This window comes from Accipiter gentilis, chromosome 24 (assembly GCF_929443795.1).
Source record: "Accipiter gentilis chromosome 24, bAccGen1.1, whole genome shotgun sequence".
In the NCBI taxonomy this organism is placed as follows: Eukaryota; Metazoa; Chordata; class Aves; order Accipitriformes; family Accipitridae; genus Astur; species Astur gentilis.
Genome location: NC_064903.1, coordinates 2,621,229 through 2,643,690, shown reverse-complemented (window position 1 = coordinate 2,643,690; position 22,462 = coordinate 2,621,229). Strand labels below are relative to the sequence as shown.

At 44.2% G+C, this 22,462-nt stretch overlaps 1 protein-coding gene across 2 annotated transcripts in view; it reads right to left on the bottom strand.

Annotated features, from left to right (window-relative positions):
* LOC126050133 (vascular endothelial growth factor receptor kdr-like) overlaps positions 1-22,089 on the bottom strand; it is a 140,351-nt gene extending 118,262 nt beyond the window's left edge. For both annotated transcript variants that reach the window (XM_049827624.1, XM_049827625.1), the window contains exon 1: positions 21,744-22,089. In XM_049827624.1, coding sequence (XP_049683581.1) covers positions 21,744-21,807 — 64 coding nt within the window. In that variant the 5' untranslated portion in view covers positions 21,808-22,089. The remainder of the gene's footprint in view (positions 1-21,743) is intronic.
* Between the last annotated feature and the right edge of the window lie 373 nt (positions 22,090-22,462).

The following is a 22,462-nucleotide window of genomic DNA, read 5'->3' as shown; positions in this document are numbered from 1 at the left end:
GAAAAATGTCACCATTTGGATTCAGGAGGAGAAAAGTACCAAGATGAGAGATGAAAGAATAATGCAAATGCATGCAGGCAATTATTAAGGTTCCTTCCCATCCTGAATCCACACATACAGCCTTGATTTGCTGCACTAAGATTTCAGAGAACTAATCCCAATAATGAAATCCAGATCTGAGACACTGCAGAATAAGCAAACGGCTTATCAAGGTAGAGCAAGCATTTGCTGCGGTCCTTATTTACTTCTGTCAGAGTTCTGTTCCCTCTCGTCCTGATTAGTCAATAAAATTTTTAGTACAGCATATGAATTTTGGTCTGGCAGATGTGAACTATGTTAATGAGGGATTTCTCCACATGCTGAAGAAAATCAACAGGCTCCTAGCGTCTCTAGCTGATTATGGTGGTATATGTGCATGATATATATCGGGAAGATGGGGAAGCAACGCCCACTATAGAGAAACAGATACACTGAAGAAGCAAGTATTGCACAGTCAAGTAAAGGTGGAGTTCAATTTTTTTCTGGATGTGCCATAAGGTTACACACATGCCTGGAACTGCATGACCAAGCCAAGATGAGACCAGCCACTAGTCTAGCCAACAACATGCAATACTTTGACTTTGGCTTGTTTTCCAGCTGGAAAAGGAGGCTGACCATTTTGTTGCACTCTTAAGCTATCGAAATGTTTATATCAATTTAAAACAGACTCTTGGGGAGAGTATAAAAACAAAGATGAATTTTCAGGCTGAGACCTCAGATGCCGAATTGTAAACCCTTGGCTAAATGGTCTTAGGGTAGAAACAACTGCACAGCATTAACTGCATAGCAGTGGTTCATACAGGAGCCATAAGAATAAAGATAGTATTTAGGAAAATTGTGAGGCATTTCATTTGGGCTTTAGTGCAAGGTCATAGAATGTAAGCAGCTTTGGGAGAAAAAAAAATACTGTTTGAGAGTAAAAAGAGCTGTATGTCAAGCACCAATCCCACAAAACTTATTCACAAGAGCTGTTGTGTTGATATGAACATCTATCCAGTGGGAACAGTCCTATGAGCCCAGGTTGACTCCACCTTACAGGCCAAGATAAAGAGATCATGACAAGGGGCAATGGCACCATAACTAAGGGGCAGTTTCCACTGCGAGGAAACAGAAACTCTCATGTGTTCACACCACCACTGGGAAGAAGGATCAGTTTTGGTATTCTTAATTTATTTGAGCTATTTTAAAATTACAAGTCCTAAAACAAGTATTAGATCTTTAAAAAAATTCTTCTAAAAGGATTCTGTTTGTTTATTTTTCAAAGAGTTTTGTTTGTTTGGCTTTTGGCCATGAAAATATAGTTCATCTTAAGGGATTTAATGTGATTGTACCAGGATATCAAAAAAGCATGATTCAGTGGTCTGTTATGGGGCTCAGAGAACGTGATCCAATTCATACAAGTACATGGTACTCTCATGATGTGTGACTGCCATACAGCCCCATACCCACACAGTAGAAGTGCTAATGTTTGAGTGCAATCCCAGGGCCTGATTCAGATCAGTTTTACTGCTGTGCACCAACTGATTTTCTCCTGATCTCCTCAAATACACCCAAGCAGCAATGTGGACTGTACAGCCTGGCATGCTTGCGAGTTAACAATGCTAAGCATGACCTGTTTACTCTTTGAAAAGGTGTATGTATGAGTAATTCTCTCTGTATGATTCATTTAGCTGTCTTTGTTGTTCCTTAGGCCAGCCATACAGTTATTTTAGAAGATGTGTTATTTTATTGCTGCAATGAACAAGGGAACTTTCTCTTTTTCCTGGTTTTCAGAAAAATGTGGGATGTTAGGAAGGGGTCAAAGAGGAAGAAGGAAAATTTGTCATTTTTCCTTTGAAGTCTCCAGTTCTGAACTTGGTTAGAATCTTCCATGTGTCCTGTATGGACTTAGACCCTCTTGACACAATCTCTTAAGCCAATGAGTTGCAGTAGGGACTGAATACAGCTATTACTTCAATCTCTCTAGGCTTTCGTGCGCATCTTATTCACTAGAGGAACAAGATCCTTTGCAGCAGACCCAAACTGACTCTTGTACTGGAAGCAGCAGTGCAACCTCTTAGACATTTCCACTTTGCATGAAGTTTACAAGCTGAATTTTAAAATTTTATCATGTGCCTCCCTATACTCACATGAGATCTCATTGTAGTTTAAAGGGAAAATAAATCTGCAGGTGTGTTGTTACATGGTAGAAGGATTATAGACTTGCAATTCAGGCATCTAGCAATAAAATAGAAAGCAATAAGGAGGTTCATGTAGGTACCTTCCATTTGTGAACTTCTGCAATATGCTGATTTATCTGGTCCACTGATGATTCCTTAAATTAACATTTATTATTGAAGGCCTGAATCCTGAGGATTTGGAGAATAGTAACATGCAAATCTTCTTTCCCCTTCTCATTAAGTCCTGCTTTAACTGCGAGGTTTAGGATCTGCAGTCTTTGCTGACCCTCCAGGACAGCCGCAGGAAGAGAGAGAAAAGGAAATCGTTTTGTATTCAGATCCAAATATAAAATCAGCTTGATGTTCTTTTCTCCTTCATCAAGCAATTCACGTTCCTCCCCCCTTCTGACTTCTCCCGACACTGCAAAATCAGTGCACTTTGGCGAGTCCTTAATGCAAAGTCCAACAGAAGTAATCCAAGTACAAAGTTGAACATTTTTCTATTTGAAATGCAAGCAGGATAAAATCTGCAGCTTTAGCTCTTCTGTTTTCTTAAAAGAAAAGGCTGCTCGCCCCAATCCTGTGCGGGATTCAGCAAAAAAGAGAAAGGTGCTTTCAGTTACAAAAGACCTGACTGTCTGATTCTTGTTCCAAAACATGGTGAGGCTCCTCCTGAAGCTCACCAGCTATGGTATCCCACCCTTGCCACCCTCTCTGTTCCCATGCCAGGCCAGGACTGGCAGTCAGTGTCCCACACGGCACAAGGGAAGACCATCTGGCTTTGAGAGATCTGTTTCCCCGCAAGTTCCATCTCTGTCCCACAGATCTAGGAGGACCATGTAAGGTGCTGACAAGCCCCGAGGTTTTGGCTCCCTCTTAAGAGTTAAATCTACTTTGCTGTGATATGACCTATTCTCCCCAAAGCAGAGATCAGCTGGTAGCACCTCTAAACCATGGGAAGCTTATGAGGGCAAAGCTTTGAGCTGGTGCTTTGGGTGGGGGTGAATCTGCACCCCTCCCCCCCATTCACAGGGGTTCATTGTACACATGTATCCAGCCTTTCTTTCTTCTCATAATGTGCTTTCATCTCTCCCCGTTTTGAAGAAACCAGTTATCACCCCACCCTGGCGTACAACAACTGTAGGGCTATTTACCACTTTGAAAGGAAATCCCATGTCACAACCCCTAGGAGCACAAGGAATAATGTCCGGAATTCCTTTATCTGTGACTAGGCCTGGCGCACAGTCTCTTTTCCGTCTCTTAAGTATACACAAATATATTCTTTTCTTTTGTCAAGGCAGTGGGCCCAGATTTTAATGATGGTTTATTAAAAAAAAAAAAAAAAAAAAGGCTTTGACAAGATTCAAGAACAAACATTCTCTGACTTTAGGCCCTTTTGTTCTTCAAGGTGAAAAGTAACTATAAAGAACAAGGAAAAATGAATCACTGGTCTTTGCCCTCCATAGTAAATTTAACCTCCACTGTTTTTACAGTACCTAAAATTGGTGTCCTGGGCTAATCAGGGAAGTAGTGTGATAAGTCTCCATGGCTGCTCTGCACGATGATTTTGTTTAAAGTGATTGGAATGACTCTTTGGGTGTTGCAATTTTTTTAACTCTCAGCTCCAAGGCTTCCGTTCCTGCCTCCATGCCAAATTTTGCCCAACTAAAGCTCATGCTTATCTTACCAGTTTGCAGAGCAATGAAGTAAAAGGCGCTAATGGACACTATCACTTCCGAGGGCAGTGCTCCCTTTGGATGAGAGGCTGGAAAGGAGTGAGATGCGGCATGTACTTAAGTGCCCCCCATGCACATGGGTCCAGAGCTCTGGCCATTACCTGCACCCGCCACGCCTTGCAGCACCGTAATGTGTTCTGCTCATACTATAAAGAAGAAGATTAGGGGCTCACGTGGCTATCTGAGACATCCTCCCAGCGCTGGCAGATACAGGGTATCTCTGATGCTTGTGCCCTTCCATAGTATGAGCTGGAAGCCTACAGGGTTACCCGCCGACATCGTGAGCAGCACTGAGTGTCTCCGCATAGGCAGCTGAATCAGGCACTGACATTTGCCTCCTTCCAGGCCAGCAGAACAATGCAGGGTGCAACCCGGACCATCAGCTTCAGGAGAGAGGGGAGGGAAATCTATAGTAGGAAATGGCCGGGAGCAAGGAAGTTGCAACAGAAATATTGGCACCGGCAATCTGAGGGAGGCAGGGGAGACAGGCAGGAGAAGGAATCTTTCCAGGAAAAGAACATTTGTATCAGATACTTCCAAAAATAAAATACCATCATGTTCTAAATATTGGCAGCACTGCTGGCTTGGCCCGCCACTCTCTTCGGCACTCTTGCGAATCATTTTCAAAAACGTGTTTATGATCCTTTGCTTTTGAGTCCTCTCATGCAAAAAGAAAGACACATGCCAACAGGGGACCACAGAGCAGCCCCAAGTGATTCATGGCACCCTCTTCTCGCTGGGTGGTGGTATTAGAAAGCTGACAGCTTTGTTGCAGTACAAATAACTCACCAGCTGGAGTTTACTGGCTCTTTTATTTATATTCCTACAGCACACAGGCAATGCCAGATGTGCTGTCCCTGATTCATGGATATTGTGTTTGATGTCTCTCATCAGAATCAACCCTGGGCTAAATCCAGAAACTAAACTGTTTTTAGCAGAGATAAATATTTAGGCAAGTCTGTGATTGGCAAGAACCTTTTGCTCCCTTTGCATCCCCTTTAAAACTGAAATAAAGGTAGCAGCTCAGAGTGTGAGCACATCAAAGATCTTGTCTACACAGGAGGAACGCTATGTGCTCTCACTGCTGACTGAGCAACTGCCATTTAAAAAGTCTCCAAAGAAGAGGAGAATTTGGCAAGAGAGTACCTTCCAGAGGCTGAAACTGGAGCATTTACACAGCATTGTGTCTATGTGCTGGACCATGGCATCAAATTAGCACCTGCTCTTATCTGTGTACTGTCAGGCTTTCTCCTGTCTCTAGGGCATGACAGGCAGTTGTTGATAGTAGACGCTATCATGGATTCTGACAACAGGGGGAGAATACATTACACTGCTTGCCCTGCCTTTTGTCAGGTGTGGATGTGTGTGTAATAAGCTGACTTTGGATGCCTGTAAGTCTTGATTTTCCTTTGCCCTCTGTGTTCTGGTCCACAAAGTAGGCATATAACACAAAGGTTTCAGTTGTAGGATAGTGTGTGGAGAGGCTGTATACATGGTTTTTTCCTTGCTTGTTGACAAGGTCACTTATTTCTCCACTCACTGAGTGACCTACACTACGTGAATAAATCCAGCATGTCTCCCTGCGCTTTGTTGCAAGGTCTCCTGAGAATGGCCTCTCTTTCCTATGCTGGGATCTTCCACAATTCCCACAGCTCTGGCTTGCCTGTCCTGACAAGAAGCCTTTTCAGAGCAGGAAAGATGGTCTGGTTGTGCAAGGCTCAAGTGAAGGCACTGAAGGAGAAATTCAGGGTGGCTCTTCTCTTGTTCAAGTCAGCGATTTCATTGTGGCACAGCCCATATGCCAGTTAACCTCTACTACTTTCCTGCCTACAACAAAAGTACATGATACTCTGAACTCCTAAGGGAAATGACGAGCTGTGTGAATTCAATTAATGCAAATCAAAGTAAACTAGTACTTTCCATTTCCCTGGACTGTCCCTTTGCAGTCAGTGACAGTGATTTAAGGCCACCTTACTCATGACTGGGCTTTTATTTCACAGCTCACTTTGCTTGACCTTAGTTTTCCAGACTGTCCGATGCAATGAGGAGATAAGCCCATATATTACAAATCATCTAGGCTAATGTTGACTGTAATGGATCACAAATATACCTACCCCCCATGTCGAAAAGACTCACAACTTTGTCCCAGAAGGGCAAACACACTTCTATAAGCAGATATGTTCTCATTATAAAGCTGCTGCATCACTCTGTTTCAAAGAGGCGAGACAGTTGTGCAACAAAACTAGAAGGCAGTTTGTAGTTTCAACAACTCAGTCTTTCCGAGTGCATGCATGACTATTCTGAGAAATGCTGATTTTGGATGCAGGTACTATGGGGAATACACAACCTGACAGTGTTGATATCACTTATAAAGGCAGGCAAGCATCACAAACTTAGCGCACAGTACCCAAAGTCCTGGGTAGAAGAGTTCAGGAATACCTCCCTATTCTGTATCCTGCCTGATATTTGCTTTTGAACGAGGTCAGAAGAGATTGTTATTCCCATCAGAGTGTTGCTCTGTTGAAATGTGGAATTTTTCAGGAATTTTTCATTAACGTTGGCTCTGGCAGATAAAATATTGGCCATGCCAAAGACAACATGCTTGGGAATATGTTGCTCTTGAGCACAAAGATACCGTACCCTTAGCACTGCAGTTCACACAGCAAATGGATTGCCCCAGCTGACAAATAGAATAATAGCCATGAAAACTGATAATGCCCAGGTATTTTGTTTTACCTATATATTTTCATCTTAATTAAAACGCCAGGATAGCATATTCCAGTGAAAACTCATTTATGTTCTTCCCTTTTAAGTGAGAGAAACTGCTTGGTAAGAGATTAAGCAATTGTAATTCTAGTTTAGCCTGGAGGTAAAGATTAACTTTCTACCTCTTCAGTAATTTGATCTTTTTTAGATGGCTTAACCACACATGAAAAAGAGTCAGATTATTGGTCACGTATATCCAAAGCAGTGGCTGAAAGGGTGCTTAGTAGCCTTTCTGGGCTAGCTTCACAAACGTATTTTGTTCCAGCGTAAGTGAGGAATTCATGACAACCATCATCCATACCAGTCCCATGTCTTTCGGCACCGAGAGGTGTCTGTGACAGTCATTCTGTGAGGCAGACTTCTCCCTCATGAGCTAGGCATGGCCAGCACACCTTGATACCTCCCTCACCCTCCAGAAACCACCACACAGAGCTTCAGTGAGGCATTTGGGTTCCTGGGGCACCTTTCTGCACTATAGGCTTCTGTCTTCGCTGCCTCTTGCTCACTTCATTCCCAGAGACTTGCAGCCCCCTTCTTCCTTTGGCAGCCCCTTTGCAACCCACTCACACTCAGGCTGTGCACTTCTCTCTCCTAACCCTAATCCTAACCCTGACCTTGGCCCTAATCCTAACCCTACACGGTGCCCAGGTCCAACACTGACCCCACCTGGGCTCCTTTTGTCCTGTTGGCCTCTGTCCTACCAAGATGCCCCAGCAGAGATGTCTTTGTATGTGCTGGAGACTGAAATGTGTACTTAAAGTAAATACTTAAAGCTCTACCTGGTCAGCTGCTTGGAAAAAACAAAACACTTTCCAAAGAGGACCAATGTCTCTTTTTGTCCTTCTTCCCACCATTCCACAAGACAAAATCTTAACAAATATTAAAATAAGAATTAGAGGTTTGGTCTCCAGGTATGAGAAGAGAAGATGCATGAAATGGGTTGTGTTGGTTGTATGTGTGTGTCCCATTCATCTTTTGTTTTCTGCATGGCTATGCCCACCCTCTTAAGGGCCTTTGGGGGTGAAGATCCAATATACTGTGTCCAAAAAAGAGAAAAATCTTTTGTGGAAACTGATACTTAAGCGTGGGTTGTAGGTTTGGGTAGGTGCAGATGTCATAGCAAAACATCCATGGCTGAGAAAGGGCAGTGCCAAAATGGCAATAATAATAATCATAATCATAACAACAACAACAACAGTCTGCATTTCTAAGATTAGTTGCAAGATGGCTTACAAAGGGATTTAACCTTGCAACGAGTTTGTGAGGTTGGTAAATAATTGCTGTTATATACTGCTGGAAACTGAAGACAGATAAGATAAGTATCTTAAGGTTGTACAGGAAGCCTGCAGCACGGCAGGAATTAGAGCTCAAGTAAATTGGCTCCAAGTTCTGTGCTGAGCTGCAGGATCATCCAGGGAAAGGCCTTCTTGGGTTTTTACAGGAGCTGGAAGGAGCTGGCACTAGTGAATGTCTGGTGTGGATGGCAGTGCCCTCTCCTCTGAGAGGAGAGGCCAGTGAGGCAAGCACAGGGGGCAAGGAGGAAATAGAGTGCAACAGTGTATTTTGAACCTTGCTGCAGCTGCTCAACTGCAGCTCTTTCCTCCTCCCAAAAAGCATGCAAGCTCCAGAACAAGTGAGCTCCTAGCAAGGGGGATTTCTCCTTTTGCTTCTCAGCTTTGATAAATCCAATATTCTCTTGCACAGTCTGATACCTATAATCACCTTATTTCTACTGGGGTGAAAGCAGTAAGAAAACAAATGGGCTATAAGGGTGTGAGGGCTACCTTCCTCCAAGGAGGAGGGGAATGTCAGCACACTCAGTCGCACTCCAGGCTTATTAACCAGCTCCCCAAGAAGTACCTCCAACATAGATGTGCACAGGGGAGGTGAGAACAAACTCTCAATCTGGAATCCTTTAACTGTAACAGACACTCAGCAGGGGAATCCATTAGATGGGAGCTGAAAATTAGCTTTGCAAATTTCTCTGTGCCAGAAGACACAGTCAGAATGAAAACCAAGAGGCTTTTTGGAATATAGTTGCAATTGGAGTGACACTGCATCCATTTGCACCTATGCATGTGTGTGCTTCCGCGTGCGCACTTCATTATTCCTCTGAGGAAACTAGCAATCTACTGCATATGTGTGGGCCAAGAGGCTGAGGGAGGTCCTGCGTTAAAAGAAATTAGAGTAAAACTGTAGCCTTGCAACCAAGCCCTGTGCATCACTGCCAGGCACCTGGTGGTACCCAGGATGTGTAAGCAGGCTATGCAAGCCAGCATTAGCAGGGAGTGATGTCTTAGACGCACCTTTTGGGTGGGACAGGCAGCATTTCAGAAGCAGTCACACTCTTCAGACTGTGCAAAGCTGTTTGCAGAAGGCAGGGTAACAATGACTGATCTAGTCTCTAAGCTTTTTCATCTCCTTGGCTCTGTCCCTATGCAAAGTAAGTGAGAGCATGACATGTCAGTGCAAAAGAGCAACAGCCAAACCCAAGTTCTGTAGCTGTCTGTCTTGAGGACAGGAGAGAGATTCATTTCTGACAGTTCAGGCCAAGCCTATCATGGTATCCCAGTCCTAATCCTTACAACCTTAAATGCCTTGGTATCTTTGTAGCTTCAAATGGCTTTTTCTCTGGTGATGGAAGTGAAAGATGAAGCAAATCTACTGCAGTTCCTGAGCTGCTTTTTCTCTTCAAAACATTTATCACTCCATCCCTCCAGGGAGGAAGGGAAGTGCTAATCTCCCCGATTTACAGAAGAAGAGCAGAGGCACAAAAGCAGAAAACATACCTGTGCCACAGCAAGGAATGCAATGCTAGAGTGCCCAAAGTGCTAGAGGTCTGAGTGGGTACCTACTGAAGAGTGCAATTCATGCAGCAACAGAGCTGTGGTCCTGAGCAAAGTGTCCACGCTAATTAGTGCGGTGAACACAGCTGTAATTGCATCAGCCATTTCCCATCCAGAGATTCTGGGTGTTCCTCTATCATACCCTGCTGCAGCCCCAGTGCTGGAGTTAGTGCAGCCAAAGCCATTGCAGATGTGCCCCAACTGAGCTCCCCTAAGGTGTTTGTCAAAGGAAAAGGGACCGAAGTTGAGCTACTTAAACATCGTGGCTTATGTCCAACCTACCTGACGTCCTTGTTGGTTTGGAGCATGGCATTTGGCCAGCAGCCGCCCCAGCATCCCCCACCCGTTGAGCCGAAACCCCGCAGACCTGGCCTGGTGTCCTCTGCTCCTGGCCCTCCCACTCACTCCAAAAGCGTCCCTCAGTGCACCACCACATCTGCCTGAAGCACTTCCACTTCAGGCCTCCGCTACAGAGAGGCTGCCTGATGTGCAGTACGTCTAACAAGACAGCAGTTCAAGGCAGAGGAAGACATCAAACCAAATTATGCCTGAATTCATGTTCCTAAGAATGTAAAGGAAATGCAGGCAAAATGGACTATACAACCACAGAAAGTTAATGTATGCTCGTTTGTATATCAGACCATTGTACAGGGGAACTCTCAGTTTCCTCTTGGGATCTATAATGAATAGACCTATAAGAGAATGTTATGGTGGCAGAGATTTCTCTTTTCCTACTATTTAACTTAGAACAATATAGAATCAAAACAAACAAAAAATGCAGCCGTTCAAAGGCTAGCAGTATAATACACACTAAAAGACATCACTTTGACCGTTAAATGAAAGAGCACAAGAGAGAGACCTTTGCCCTATGTATGCTGTGAATTCCTCTCAATTCCTTTATCGTATACGCTGCAAGAAGATCAGTGTATGAGATACCCTCCTTACATCCCACCACGCCCAACTGTCACTACTTTGCTTTCACTACTAGCAGATGTCAAGACCAGAACTGAGATAAGCAGAAAGATTTTAAAACAGGAAAGATGACTAAAGGAATTAGGCTGTTCTGGGCTCTCCTAATGATGCTCTTTAACCCCTTTTACTGTCTCTTTTTAAGTCTGGTTAGCCTAGCACTAAATTTAAGGAGACTGCGTATGATGACACCAGACAAGACCAGATACATTGGTCAGTCTGGGAATTAAAGAATCAGCAGCGCAAAGCAATGGCTCTGCAAAGCATTAGCTACCTGATTCATCAAGGTGAAGTGTTTATCCTGAACCACAATGGTGGTGGCTTTAATGATGTCAATATTAACTATCATTGCTGCTCCAGGGATGCAAAAGAAATGCATATATCAGAAATGTCCAGAACCTGTAATAGCAATCTCAGAGTCGTAAAATAAAGCCTTCAGTATTTCCCTCATACAGATTGTCACGCACTGGATTAAAGACTACACTTGGCCTCTTGTTCAGGAAAAGGGCTAGTTCATCGATAAGGTGATTTCTACCTTATTAATTATGAAGTGTGGTCACACTAGGTGTGAAGCCACCTGAGGAGAAGGAGTAGTGACAGCACCGTTGCTATTTGAATGCACATCCCTCTGTCCCCTCTCTGCACAAGAAAATCTTTAGTGGCTTGTTTTATGCAGCAAACTAGCCCCTAAAGGCCATTCTGCAGTACTGCACAGGCAGTGTGACCTATGCAGAGCACTTGCAGACAGACCCTGGACCAACTAGTTGTGTTTACAAATGGATCCGATTTATGCCGGTAAGAGATTCATGCTGTCAGCTTTGTGTCTCATATTTCTGGCCAAATTGATTCTACCCAGTCATTTATCTTATAATGATTATTCCTGTTTTCCCAAGCAATAGCTGCCTGTTCCTGAAATATACCTTTATCTTTTTAATGAAAACTATCTTGAAAACAAAATTTTTGTATAAAACTTTCAGTTAAATTGGGAAGATGTTGAGACCAAAATTTTTAGCTCAAGTGGTCAGACTGAGGGACGTCCCAGGCATAGGTAAACAGAAAGGCAGAACGTCAAAGTTGCGTTGCTCCATGCCAGACACAAATCCATGTAGTATTTAAAAGCCTACATTAATGTTTTAAAGTACAGTGATACTGTGATACTGTACAGTGGAATAGCAAATGGCCTTGAATGGCAGGTATGCAAACTCTACTCCATGGAAATCAAAACTAGCTCAATTTTAGCTTTTCCACTAATCCCACTGTGAGCACAGAATTTTCAGCTTTACTGCCCTGATTTTCTCAAAAGTGCAGGACAGGTTTGGCAAATGAAAACTGAGATTTATACCCAGACAAAACTGTCTCCTTTCCTCTTCTTTTGTCCTTCTGCCAGAAACTCTCCAGAAAGCTGAAGATGCTGTCATGAAGAATGTAAAAACAAATTGTGCACGTATTCTTGGGATGGGAAAAGGAGAGCCTTTCTCTTGGGAGCATTAGTCTGTGCTTGTAGACTTATGGGATGTCATAGTGCCTGTTTGTGGATGCCTGCCCTAGATGATATTGTATACCAGCTCTGACATGCTGGATAGTACATTAGAAAAGAATGCTACTAAGTTATTTTTAATAACAATATAACAACCATAGTTATGCACAAAATTCAACAGAGATCAAATTCAGTAACCAGAAGGCACACTACTTCATGATTTATTAAATTAAATTAATAACGGCATTTCACCATGTAGGTTTGAACATTACATTTCAAAGGCAAAGTAGACAACAATAAAAAAGGCAAAGTACATGGCTAATTTATACCAAATATTTTTATCCTTGGTATAAAGATCACAGTCCAATTAATATATTGTGAAACCCCTTATTTCTTTTAGGGGTCTTTCTAGTTCCTCTTTCTGGTCTAATGATGCTCTTCTGATATAAGCCATAGCATATAAACAACCAACTCTAGCGGTCTTTCTGTTTGAAAAGTCTATAGGTCAGAGTAATCCCATGTCTCCATAATACTAAGAAGAAGAAATCAGCCTTGTATACATCCTCCTTCAAATGTAATGACAAAATTTCCTGATGGGAATTGCAGTGTACAATACTGTCTGGAGCCAAGTGGGGGGAACCTTTGACATACCCTGCTCAGCGGCCTGCTGTCTTCCTGAATTCACCTTGCCCAGACAGTTCCTTCATCCCAGGAGTCGCACCATACTGGGTTTTCACCTGCACTTCTCTTTCATTAGGGCAGGGTGATATTGCCCAAATTGACCCAGAGAACGAAGCTACCCACGTTTATTTGCCTTGGTGAGAAAGCCATGAGAAAACAGTCCAAATGTGAGCACAGCCTAGAAACCCCGGAGCAGTTCCAAACCTATAAATACATCACACTGAAGACTTGGGTTTATCTCCTTTCTGGACAAAGTCAGAACCTGATGGATCAGTGGATTAAGTAATAAAACTGTTAACGAGATCATTAGCAGCTTCATGGTAACAACTGGGCCTTACTTTCCCAGAGACCCATGGTATCATTGTATTTGGAAAAGTCATCACTGAGTGGGATGATGAACTGTGAGAAACACACGGCTCTTGCAAAGTGAGATGGGCCAACTGCATTGAGATCACAGCCAGAGGAGGCTCTGCCCCAGGGAATCCGTCTCCATTGCAAGCTCTGCTTGGTTCATGCTGACATAGGATTCAGGGGATTAATTACTCTCTCTGGTAATTCCTATTGGGCCAAACCCTGTTCTCTTGCTGCTGCTCTGTCCTTACTCAATAGAAGATTTGCCAAGACTGAAGGAAAGTTGGTTTAAGCATGAGAGCCTCCAGGAGGCTTAGCAGAATGCGATCTTCAAAGCCAAAAGAATTGTGAAGTGAGAGCGTACACTGGAGCGTTCAGGAGTAGCAGTAGGGGTTGTTGTGCTGCCTCACACAACGGGATGTTGCTGCAGTCTCGGTGCAGGGGCCACACACTGGCTTTCCTTCATCACAGGAAAGTAAGCAGGTTACTTAGCTTTCTCACAGTGAATTTTCACTTCCAAAACAAATCGGGATTTTCCAGCAAGATCTACCTCTATAAAGCATGCAGTGAGAGAGCAGCTTTCAGGCAGTTCTTTTCTCACTCAGATTCTACCACAAAATGTATAAACAACCATAATAAAATAAATGTTCTTAGTCACACAAAGGAAAATTCAAAGGCAGGCTATTGTCTTCAGCCAAGCTACAGCTTTAAACCTGTGTAACTGAGAGGAAAGCTTGTCCCAAGTGCATTAACATGAAATGAAAGTAATCCAGACATCATCCATTTGTAGAGAAAAAAATGTGGCAGGCCAAAAGGTTAGCCGATTCTCTCCGCTTCGCACCATGTAATAACTTAAATTGTGTTTAAAAGGTTCTCAGGGTGACATCATTGTTTACATTCACTTGAATCATCCTTTAATTGTAACAGTACAAAACCCTTTTAACTAGCCAAATTTGCTGTTTAGCTCCGTCCTGCTGTGTCATGCAGCAAGAGCTGATACAACTTCCTTGCCTCATCTACATCCAGAAAGGGATCTGGGAAAAACTTTTCTCCCCACACCTGGGCTCTGCATTCTTGTTTCTTCTGCTATTCCTCATGGGTTATGGAGGAAAGGAGTACCTGTGCTTTTAAGTAGTGGATGCTCATGAAGTCCTTTCCCTTATCTTTGCAAATTAGCAATGATAGTATACATTCAGGAGTGAAGCAGCAGTGAGTGGAGTGGGTACCCTTCCCTAAGTGGAGGTGGGGGATGGACCTAGTGACCCAGTGCTGGACAACACGGCACCTCTGGGATTAATTTTTCTGTAAGAAAAGACAGAGACCTTGAGGTTTGCAACTGATAATCCACAGTGCTTTACTTCCCTCCTTTCAAACACCATCGTACGCGTCTTCCTGTTAAGGGTTCTGGGCAATCTCTTCCAACAGCCATTTCCTGTATGAAGGCGTATTGTAATTAGGATTGCCCACAAGAAGGGCTTCCAAGTGCCACTGTGTGGGCAAGTGTTACAGCCCCTCAGGGAGCCAGCTTCAGGCAGCTGGAAGAACAAGTGAAGAAGCAGAGAAGAAAAACACATTTTATAACTCCTGGAGGACATATTGTAGTAGGCATCTGCAGATTAAAATCTGCAACCCAACCCAAAAGCTAGGGAAGTCCAGGCTCAGTATCGGCTTTCAGGGATGATCCGTAGGGCTACAAAGGGCCAAAGTGAGCCTTTCTCAGTAGCTATGAGGGAATGGAGGATCAGGACTGGGATTCTGGGAGGGCCCACACTCACATCACCCGCTGCAGGCTTCTGGGGACATGGAGAAAACTGCTTTAACTCTTAAATTATTGTGTCCAGCACTGCTTTCAGTTAATGAGATACGAGTTAACAGCAAACAGGATGAATGCCTTACAGAATAGCTACTTCTGTGTATTTGTGTGGACCACCCCTATGAGCAGTCCCATTTTACTCACAGCTATAGAGGAACAGGTAAAGTAGCCCCATGATGGTTGGTGCTTTTCCTGCAAACTGACCTTAGTGTATCTGTAAGGAAGAATTTAAGGTGTGCAATTTCTGAGCTGTGGGCTCTAAGGAAGCAAACATTTTGGCTGAGGTGGTTGAGATTCATGGAGATTTTATAAAAAATGGAACAGGTAATGACTAGGTCAAGCTTCCTTGACCCTCAAATCAAGAACAATCCCAGCAGGGCTGAAAACTCCCCTCTCTACTTCCTTGGCAATCATGTTCCCACAGTTCAGAAAAACACAGGAAGATCTAAGGAAACCTATGTGGAAACGCAGAAGACAAAGGCAAGTGATCTGAAAATAGAAGGCTGGTCCCTATATTTCCTTTACATTCTGGGCCTGAGTTTAGTTTTTGGCTGAATTTTGAAATCTTGGGGACCATATGCTTTTGCCGTTCCCTGCAGGGCACAAAGGAAAACTGGCGTGTTCAGCCTTTCATCATTTGAAGGGTTAGGTGAGGTTCTTTCCTCTTGCTCTGTAATGTCAAGGACTTCTCAGTTCTAAAAGCTTTACTGCTTAGAGACACAACAAAAGCCCTGAACACTGGTTACATACACACCACACACTAGCTGTGACTCCTGCATTTCTAGATATTGAGGGGGGAAAACTTGCAAAAATTGCTTCTTGTAAAATTCACTACAGCAGGAAGACTTGGGGCATCTGCTTGCAGAAAGCAAGAGATTCAGCTGCAGGTCCTGGGCAATCCCATTTCGGCTTGCCAAAATCTGTGCACCAGGCACAATTTTAAAGGCAAAATTCATTTTGGTACAGTGAAGAAAGACTGTGCAGACTCCAGTTATGGGAAGGCTGAGAAATTCCTCTTGGCTTTTTCTAATGTAAAAATTCAAGGAATCCAGAGCCCTGAGGGGAGTTTAGGAGACATCCAGGAAAGAGGAGGGGCAGGCAGGGAGAAGAGCAGGAGAGGGACGTAGGATGTAGAGAGGACAAAAAGTATGTGCTGTAAAGACAGACTAATCCAAGGACTTGGAGATGAGGGTATTGGACTGCCTCAAAAGCAGTCCACAGACTTGCGCTCCATCACAGTGCGTAGCTGTGTTTCACTGTTAGTAACAGCCTAATACAAAAGTTAACAACATTTGCACAGGGCAGTAGCTCAGCTGCCCTTAGTATGCGAATTCACTTCTTACGTTTACAAAGGCTTTGAAAGCACAGAGCTGAGACAGTCACTAGGGTATATAAAGTGTAATGGCAAGCCCTGTCTCAGCTATGGCAAAGAAAAGCACCATCACACCAGATTCAGCTCTTTGAAGTGGGGACTGGACTTGATGCAAGAGATTCTTTCCTGTTTTGTATTCTAGTTATTGGCAAACGTGGGAGATGCAAGCAGCTTATAAAAGCAGTCACAAGATTTGCCTAATTCAGTTCTGAATTTATGTTAATACCTGGTTTCAGGTGAGCTGGGGTTCCCCACGCAAGTGTGTTCAGCACTCAGGCAGTGAGGAATTTGCACAAAATGGGCAGCCATCGGTTTTGCTCATCACAGCCTCATGAGATCAGACTCCCTACCTTCTCTGAACCTTCCTCCTTCCCCACTTGAGTAAGTGGCTCATGGACAAGTCTCTAAGGTCACACCTCTCATACAGAAAACCTTGCTTCACATGATTTATTCTAATCTTGCCTTGCTTCTGATGATTGCAAGCTCTCTGCTGCTGAAGTTCTGCTCCCTGGGGCAAGCTTCAAGCATGCGCTTATATTAAATGCCATTTCCAGATAATAACCTTGGCTGGTTGCTTTTGGCAGCTTCTACTATTTTCCCTGTGGCCTTAAAAAGAAAAATTAAAGAAGTGCCTAACTTGGTGAGGAGATCAGTTCTCTATTACGCACATTTTATGGCAGCTTATTTAGGTAGCCAGGTTTTTTTGGTTGTTGTGACTGAGTACATTTAGATGCTCTGCCTGGAGGTGGGGACTGGAGGAACACAAATGCCTTGATCGGCACTCAGAAGCCTTCGTGTCCTGTCAGTCATCTGAGCTGGTTTCTGAAGGAAAACACTAGGGACAGATCTATTTTGTTCCTAGCCGTTGTTTAGATATTCCAAACATCTTCTAATTACTTCCACTTGTAATTCCCATTCCAGTGACATCAGTCTGGTTTAGAGAAAAAAAGGGAAGTTGGAGTAAGGCTGATCAGAGGAAATACCAAACTAAGCACGTGAAGTTTGGTAGGGCTAAGCTTCAGTGTCCTTCTCATGCTCACTTTGAAAGTCAAACGCTGCCTCCTGGAAATTTCCTGTGTAGTTTTATAAAATGCAGGTTGCTGTTGCTGCCCCAAAAACTGTTTTGCAATGTAAACTGAAAGCAGCTTCTTTGTTCATCCTGTCCTTTGCTGATGATCCAGTGACCCTTGCTGCCTATACTTTGCAAATGTCTTTGGAAGGAAAAGATGAGTTTAATCTCTGAGTGTATATGGCATAGGGCAGATTTTCACCCTCCCTCAAACAGTGCTGGCAATCTGGAATACAAATTTACGAAAAAAGCAGATCACCTACCACTGACTGTACCTAAGAAATCTCCTGCTGTGGTTGGAAACCTTTTGCCCTTGTGCATAAACCTAGTAGCACCATAAATATTATATATCTAGCCCAACTTGATATATTACTTCAAAGGTGAAGTAGATTGAGCTATTGCTTTGTACAAATACTTCATCATAAAATGAACAATTCAGAGAATGTATGAAAGGACAGAGATAACTCAAATGTACCTCATTGCTTTTATTTAGATTGATACGTATTAGCAGACCAAAGGGGTAATGTGCGCAGATAAATATTTTTTAAAATTTTTAAAGAAAATATTATAAGTTCTCGTAACTGAAACCTTCAACAAACAATCTGGTTTGTATTCTCAGTATTCTTTTGGGTATGATGCTGTTATTGAGAAGTTTGGGGAGTATTCAGTAATACTTTACATTTTTTTCTTTGCCTTAAATGGATGAATTAGTGTAAAGAGATTTCCAGTTGGTTTTGAATGTGGCAGCTTCAGGCAGGAGGCTCATATATCACAATGTCAAAAAAAGTCTTCTCTGCTTTTTATAACATTTTCCCACAGTAAAGCAAATGTTTAGGAATAACACCAATTAAGAGACACATTTTTGGTTTACTAGAACCGATGAACAGCCTGTATTGTCAGCTCTCCAATCCTCAACTTCCCAGCACTGACTGCCTCAGAGAAAGGCGAAAGCATACCCTTAATGCCTCTGAATTTGCAACAGTGCACTGCTGAGCCCGCAGTCTTCCCGGCTATACGCAGTGAGCATCCTAGTTGGCAAACCAGGAGGAGTCTGAGCTGCTGAAGCTTTTGACTTAGCTACTGCTACGTGGTATAACTGAAATGTATATGTTAGCAAGCTAAATTGCCCACCCTAGTGTATTCTATTTGTAGAAGAGGTTGCAAAATGAAACAAAAATTGTTCCATTTCAAACTTGCTTTAATTTCAAAGGGATCAGTCAGGACCTAATTTTTGTTCTTGAATCTTGTTAATTTTCCAGTATTAAATCACTGAAATTACTGAGTTTATTCCAATACCTGAAAAGTACTTTGGATTGCTTATATATTAAAAACTTTTTAATGATAATCTCAGGGGGTAAAAGATACTAAATTTTTCATGCAAGATAGAAGGTGTTTCTAGTGTAAAAAATTATTTTCAGATTATTTTTTAAAGGGCTGTTGTTCAACCAACTCACTCCATACCTAAACCAAATGCCAGCTGTTGGCATCTGCACAATAATTACTACAACGAAAGTTTTGAGCAGAAAGACCCTAACTAGTACTCTAAGGAGTTGAACATAAGCTGTGTGACAAGCAAAAAGAAAGTGGAAATTTAATGATACTCATAGAACTGTCTGAGGAAATTTAAAGATGCATAAAATATTTTGAAGCTGTGTTTTATAATAAGGCAGGAAATCATTGGGATGATGTTTGCATGGTCTCTTCCCCCCTGCTAAACACCCACAAAGGACTGAAAGCACCAAATAAGTTAGGAGTTCTCTAGAGGATACCATTCTTTGATCTGGATGAACTATACGGCTACAGTTATCTTCTGTCCTCTGGCATCCACAGCACACCTAGACAGCCTTGGCAAGCTGCTGAGCAGAAGATAAGGACACAGTGGTTGTGATCAGCTACTAATAGAGAAGGAGAGGGCACTCAGACTCCTTTGCTGAGGTTTGGTATGAGCTGAGAGAGCTTCTTTTCACTCGGGCACCTGGGAAGTCCTGACTGGGGAGGCATCCCTCGGCAGGGCAGCTGCACTGCCCTCACTCAGCACCTCAGGTACTGAATGTCCTTCACAGTTGTAAAATCTTCTATCTGCATTGCAGATGAAACTGTTTAGGTTTGAATCAGAGGCAGCGTCTTCAGCACAAATGTGCCTAATTTTGACCACAAAGATCCCAGAGAAGGTTTAACCTACAGCCTGCAGAATAGATCTGTGCCTCTTGTGCCTTGGGAGGTCAAACAAAGTTTCACTGAAATCATTGCTGGAGATGAACTTTGAGGGAAAGGTGGCCGAGGAGTTAATACCTCCATAACATCAGTGCTATCCAGAATCCTCCGACTTCCTGGCCCTGTTTCAGTTTGGCTTCCAGCCTAATTAGGGCACACAGAGAATGTGCTAACATACTATCTTTTCCTAATGATAGGCAAAGGTCTGACATCCATAATGCTGCTTCCAAATCCATCATCAGTCTTTGCCTACAGGGACAGTTAGCGATGTGCCTGCCTTCCTTTCTTTGTCACAGGATGCAGACATTGCCTTCTCTCTGCCTTCTCTGTGCCTGGCACTAATGGGAAAGTGAATCTGGACCAAATTCCAAAGTTATTAGGACCACAATTATTAGGGAAGTAACCTGGTAAGTAAGGACCCAACTCAGCCCTGAAACGTGGGTAGCATCTCTAGCCAGGCTTCTCACCCACCTTCTCAGTAACAACTGCACTGTGCTCCACTTCATCCTGGAGCCTCAGAAACACTTGTGGCAAGACACGCTTTCTCCCTTCTGCCAAATACTTGTTATTATCTCTCTCTGATCCATGAAAGTCTGCGGTGATTTATGCCTTTGTGAAAATCGTGCTGGATTTCTGGTAATATGCCTTCTATGGGCAACCTTTCCAGACTATTCAGATGTTAAAACTAACATAGCATGCAGCTGGCTGCTCGCGCACGTGTCAGCCAGATGGAGCACATTACGGGAATTCTCTGAGGGCTGCATGAGCTTCCTATGCCGGGCCAGGTGCATCTCAAGGTGTGGGTACTGGTGTCCGGCGTGGTGCAGGACTGCCTTCTCGGGGGTTAACTTGGGCACTGCTAGGGTTTCTGTGGTGGAGGGGCTCCTTTCTACCTGTAAGGTTTGCTGCTTCAGTTTTTTTCAGGAAGAGCCCTTTGGAGCGCAATCTCAGAGGCTTAGCTATTTACTCTGTAGGCAACTGCGTGGAAGGTGCTGTAGGGGATGTGTGAAATTCACCGGGGCTAGTGCTTGCCAATCGGTTCCTTTCTGCAGAAGGAATACATTAAATCCCTGAATGAATCCAAGAAAATCAAGGACAGTGGTGCTTCACAGTGTTCCCAGAAGCTATGCTCTTGATATTAAACTACAAAAAAGATTCTAATATGCTAAAGAAGTGACAGTCTTGTGCTGTGAAATACATTCAGTATCAAAAAAAAAAAATCATCATTACTGTCAGAAGGAATTCCCCAGAAAATAACAGACCATCTCCCTTACACAATTTGCAGTGTCATGAATGAATAGCATGGTAATCCAGCAAAATCCTTACGCTTAATGAGATAATGAAAAGTCACACGGCAGATGGAAAAGCTCTTCTAAATCTCATTAACCTGCCTATTGGCTTTTCCGATATCAGCGAAAATCAGGAGTAACTCCAGGGGGGCGAGCGCCTTCGCAGCAGGGTAAAATGAGCACTGGAGAACGGGGAACCTAACCGAGCATCTGGGCTGAGAAGGGGGACGCAGTGGAGAAACGCCACATGAATAAGAACTGAAATATCAAAGAGAAGGTAGGCGTTTGCCTGCGATATCTGTACCCACGCAGCTCCGACATGAGCGCAGATCCCCCCCGAAGAAAGCGAGGTAGCCCACGCGCCCTGCCCGCGCCGTGTGGAGTGTTCCCAGACACGCCACCATTCCTCCTCCTTTTGAAGCCTTTTCTTCTTCAGGTCTGCTTCCAACCATCAAATGCGAGGCGAAAACGCTCCCACGTCGGGGAGGGAGAGGCGCAAAGACGCCAGGCCCCGCAAGTTGCTATTTTTAACCAAGCGCCGAACCCTCGAGGGGATCAGGAGCCGGGGGAAAAAAACAAACAAACAAAACCCATAAACCCCGCAACCCCCCCAAAACAACCCCCAAACAGTGTCCTTTAAGTGCAACGCTTCAAGGAGATTTTTTGTCTTTCATTATTATTTTCCCTGTAGATACGCCACCTAGCGCCCACCGCGCGCGCTCGCCTGAGGTAACAGCGCGGGAAGAGCGGGGAGAGCGGGGAGAGCGGGGAGAGCGGGGCGGGGGGGACCCGGACACACGGACGGTACCGGCGGTCTTCGGGCAAGCGGCAGCGGCGGGCTGCCTGCCGGGACCCCTTCCCCACCCCACCACCCTCTCCTCGGCCCCGCCGCCCTCCGCTGCTCAGCCGCCCTGGGAGGCGAGCGGGGGAGAAGGAGAAACCCAGGTGTGAGCGGGTCTTACCGTGCATCAGGAGCAGCCCCTGAAGGGCATAGACGGCCAGGGCGGTGCTGGGCCTGGGGACCATCGCCGGTGCCGGGGACTGCTATATCCCTTGCGAGGAGCGGGAGGAGAGGTCCACGAACCGGGGATAAGTTTTCTTTCCAGCAACAAGTTTCTGAAAGCCTGCGGGGCTGGAGCGGGAAGGGAGGGGAAGAGGACTGGCGTGCAGAAATTCCCACTTGTTGATTCCAGTTAAATTGTTCTTTCCATTCACTGCTTCATCCTTGGGCTGCGGATTTTGTTTTCCTTCCTTTCTTCTCGAGGTGCAAGTTTTTAGGCTTCGCCCCCCCCGCCCCTTTTCACAATAACTTTATTCCTCGTTTCCCCCTGCTTTTCTAATTCGTGGGGTGCCTGGGGGGGAGTGTTACTCTGCCTGAGAAGGCTCCCCAGCCCGCCTGAGTGGTGCAAAGCAACTCAAGGGGTTAAATAGCAGAGCGAAGCACCAGAAAAGTTTGGCAAAAAGTTTCCTCCAGTCAGTGAGTCGCTGCTCCGAGCAGTCCTTTGCCTGGAGTTTGGGATAAGGTGGCTGAACAGAAAAGCCTCCTCTTAGACGTATTTATCCAAGGAGGTGCAGGTGCTGCAGAGATGAGGAAGAAGAACAGATCTCTCAACTTCAGTGAGTTTTGCAAGGCAGGATGAGAGGGAGCTTCCAGGTCCCCCAGCCTGGCTACCTGCCGGGG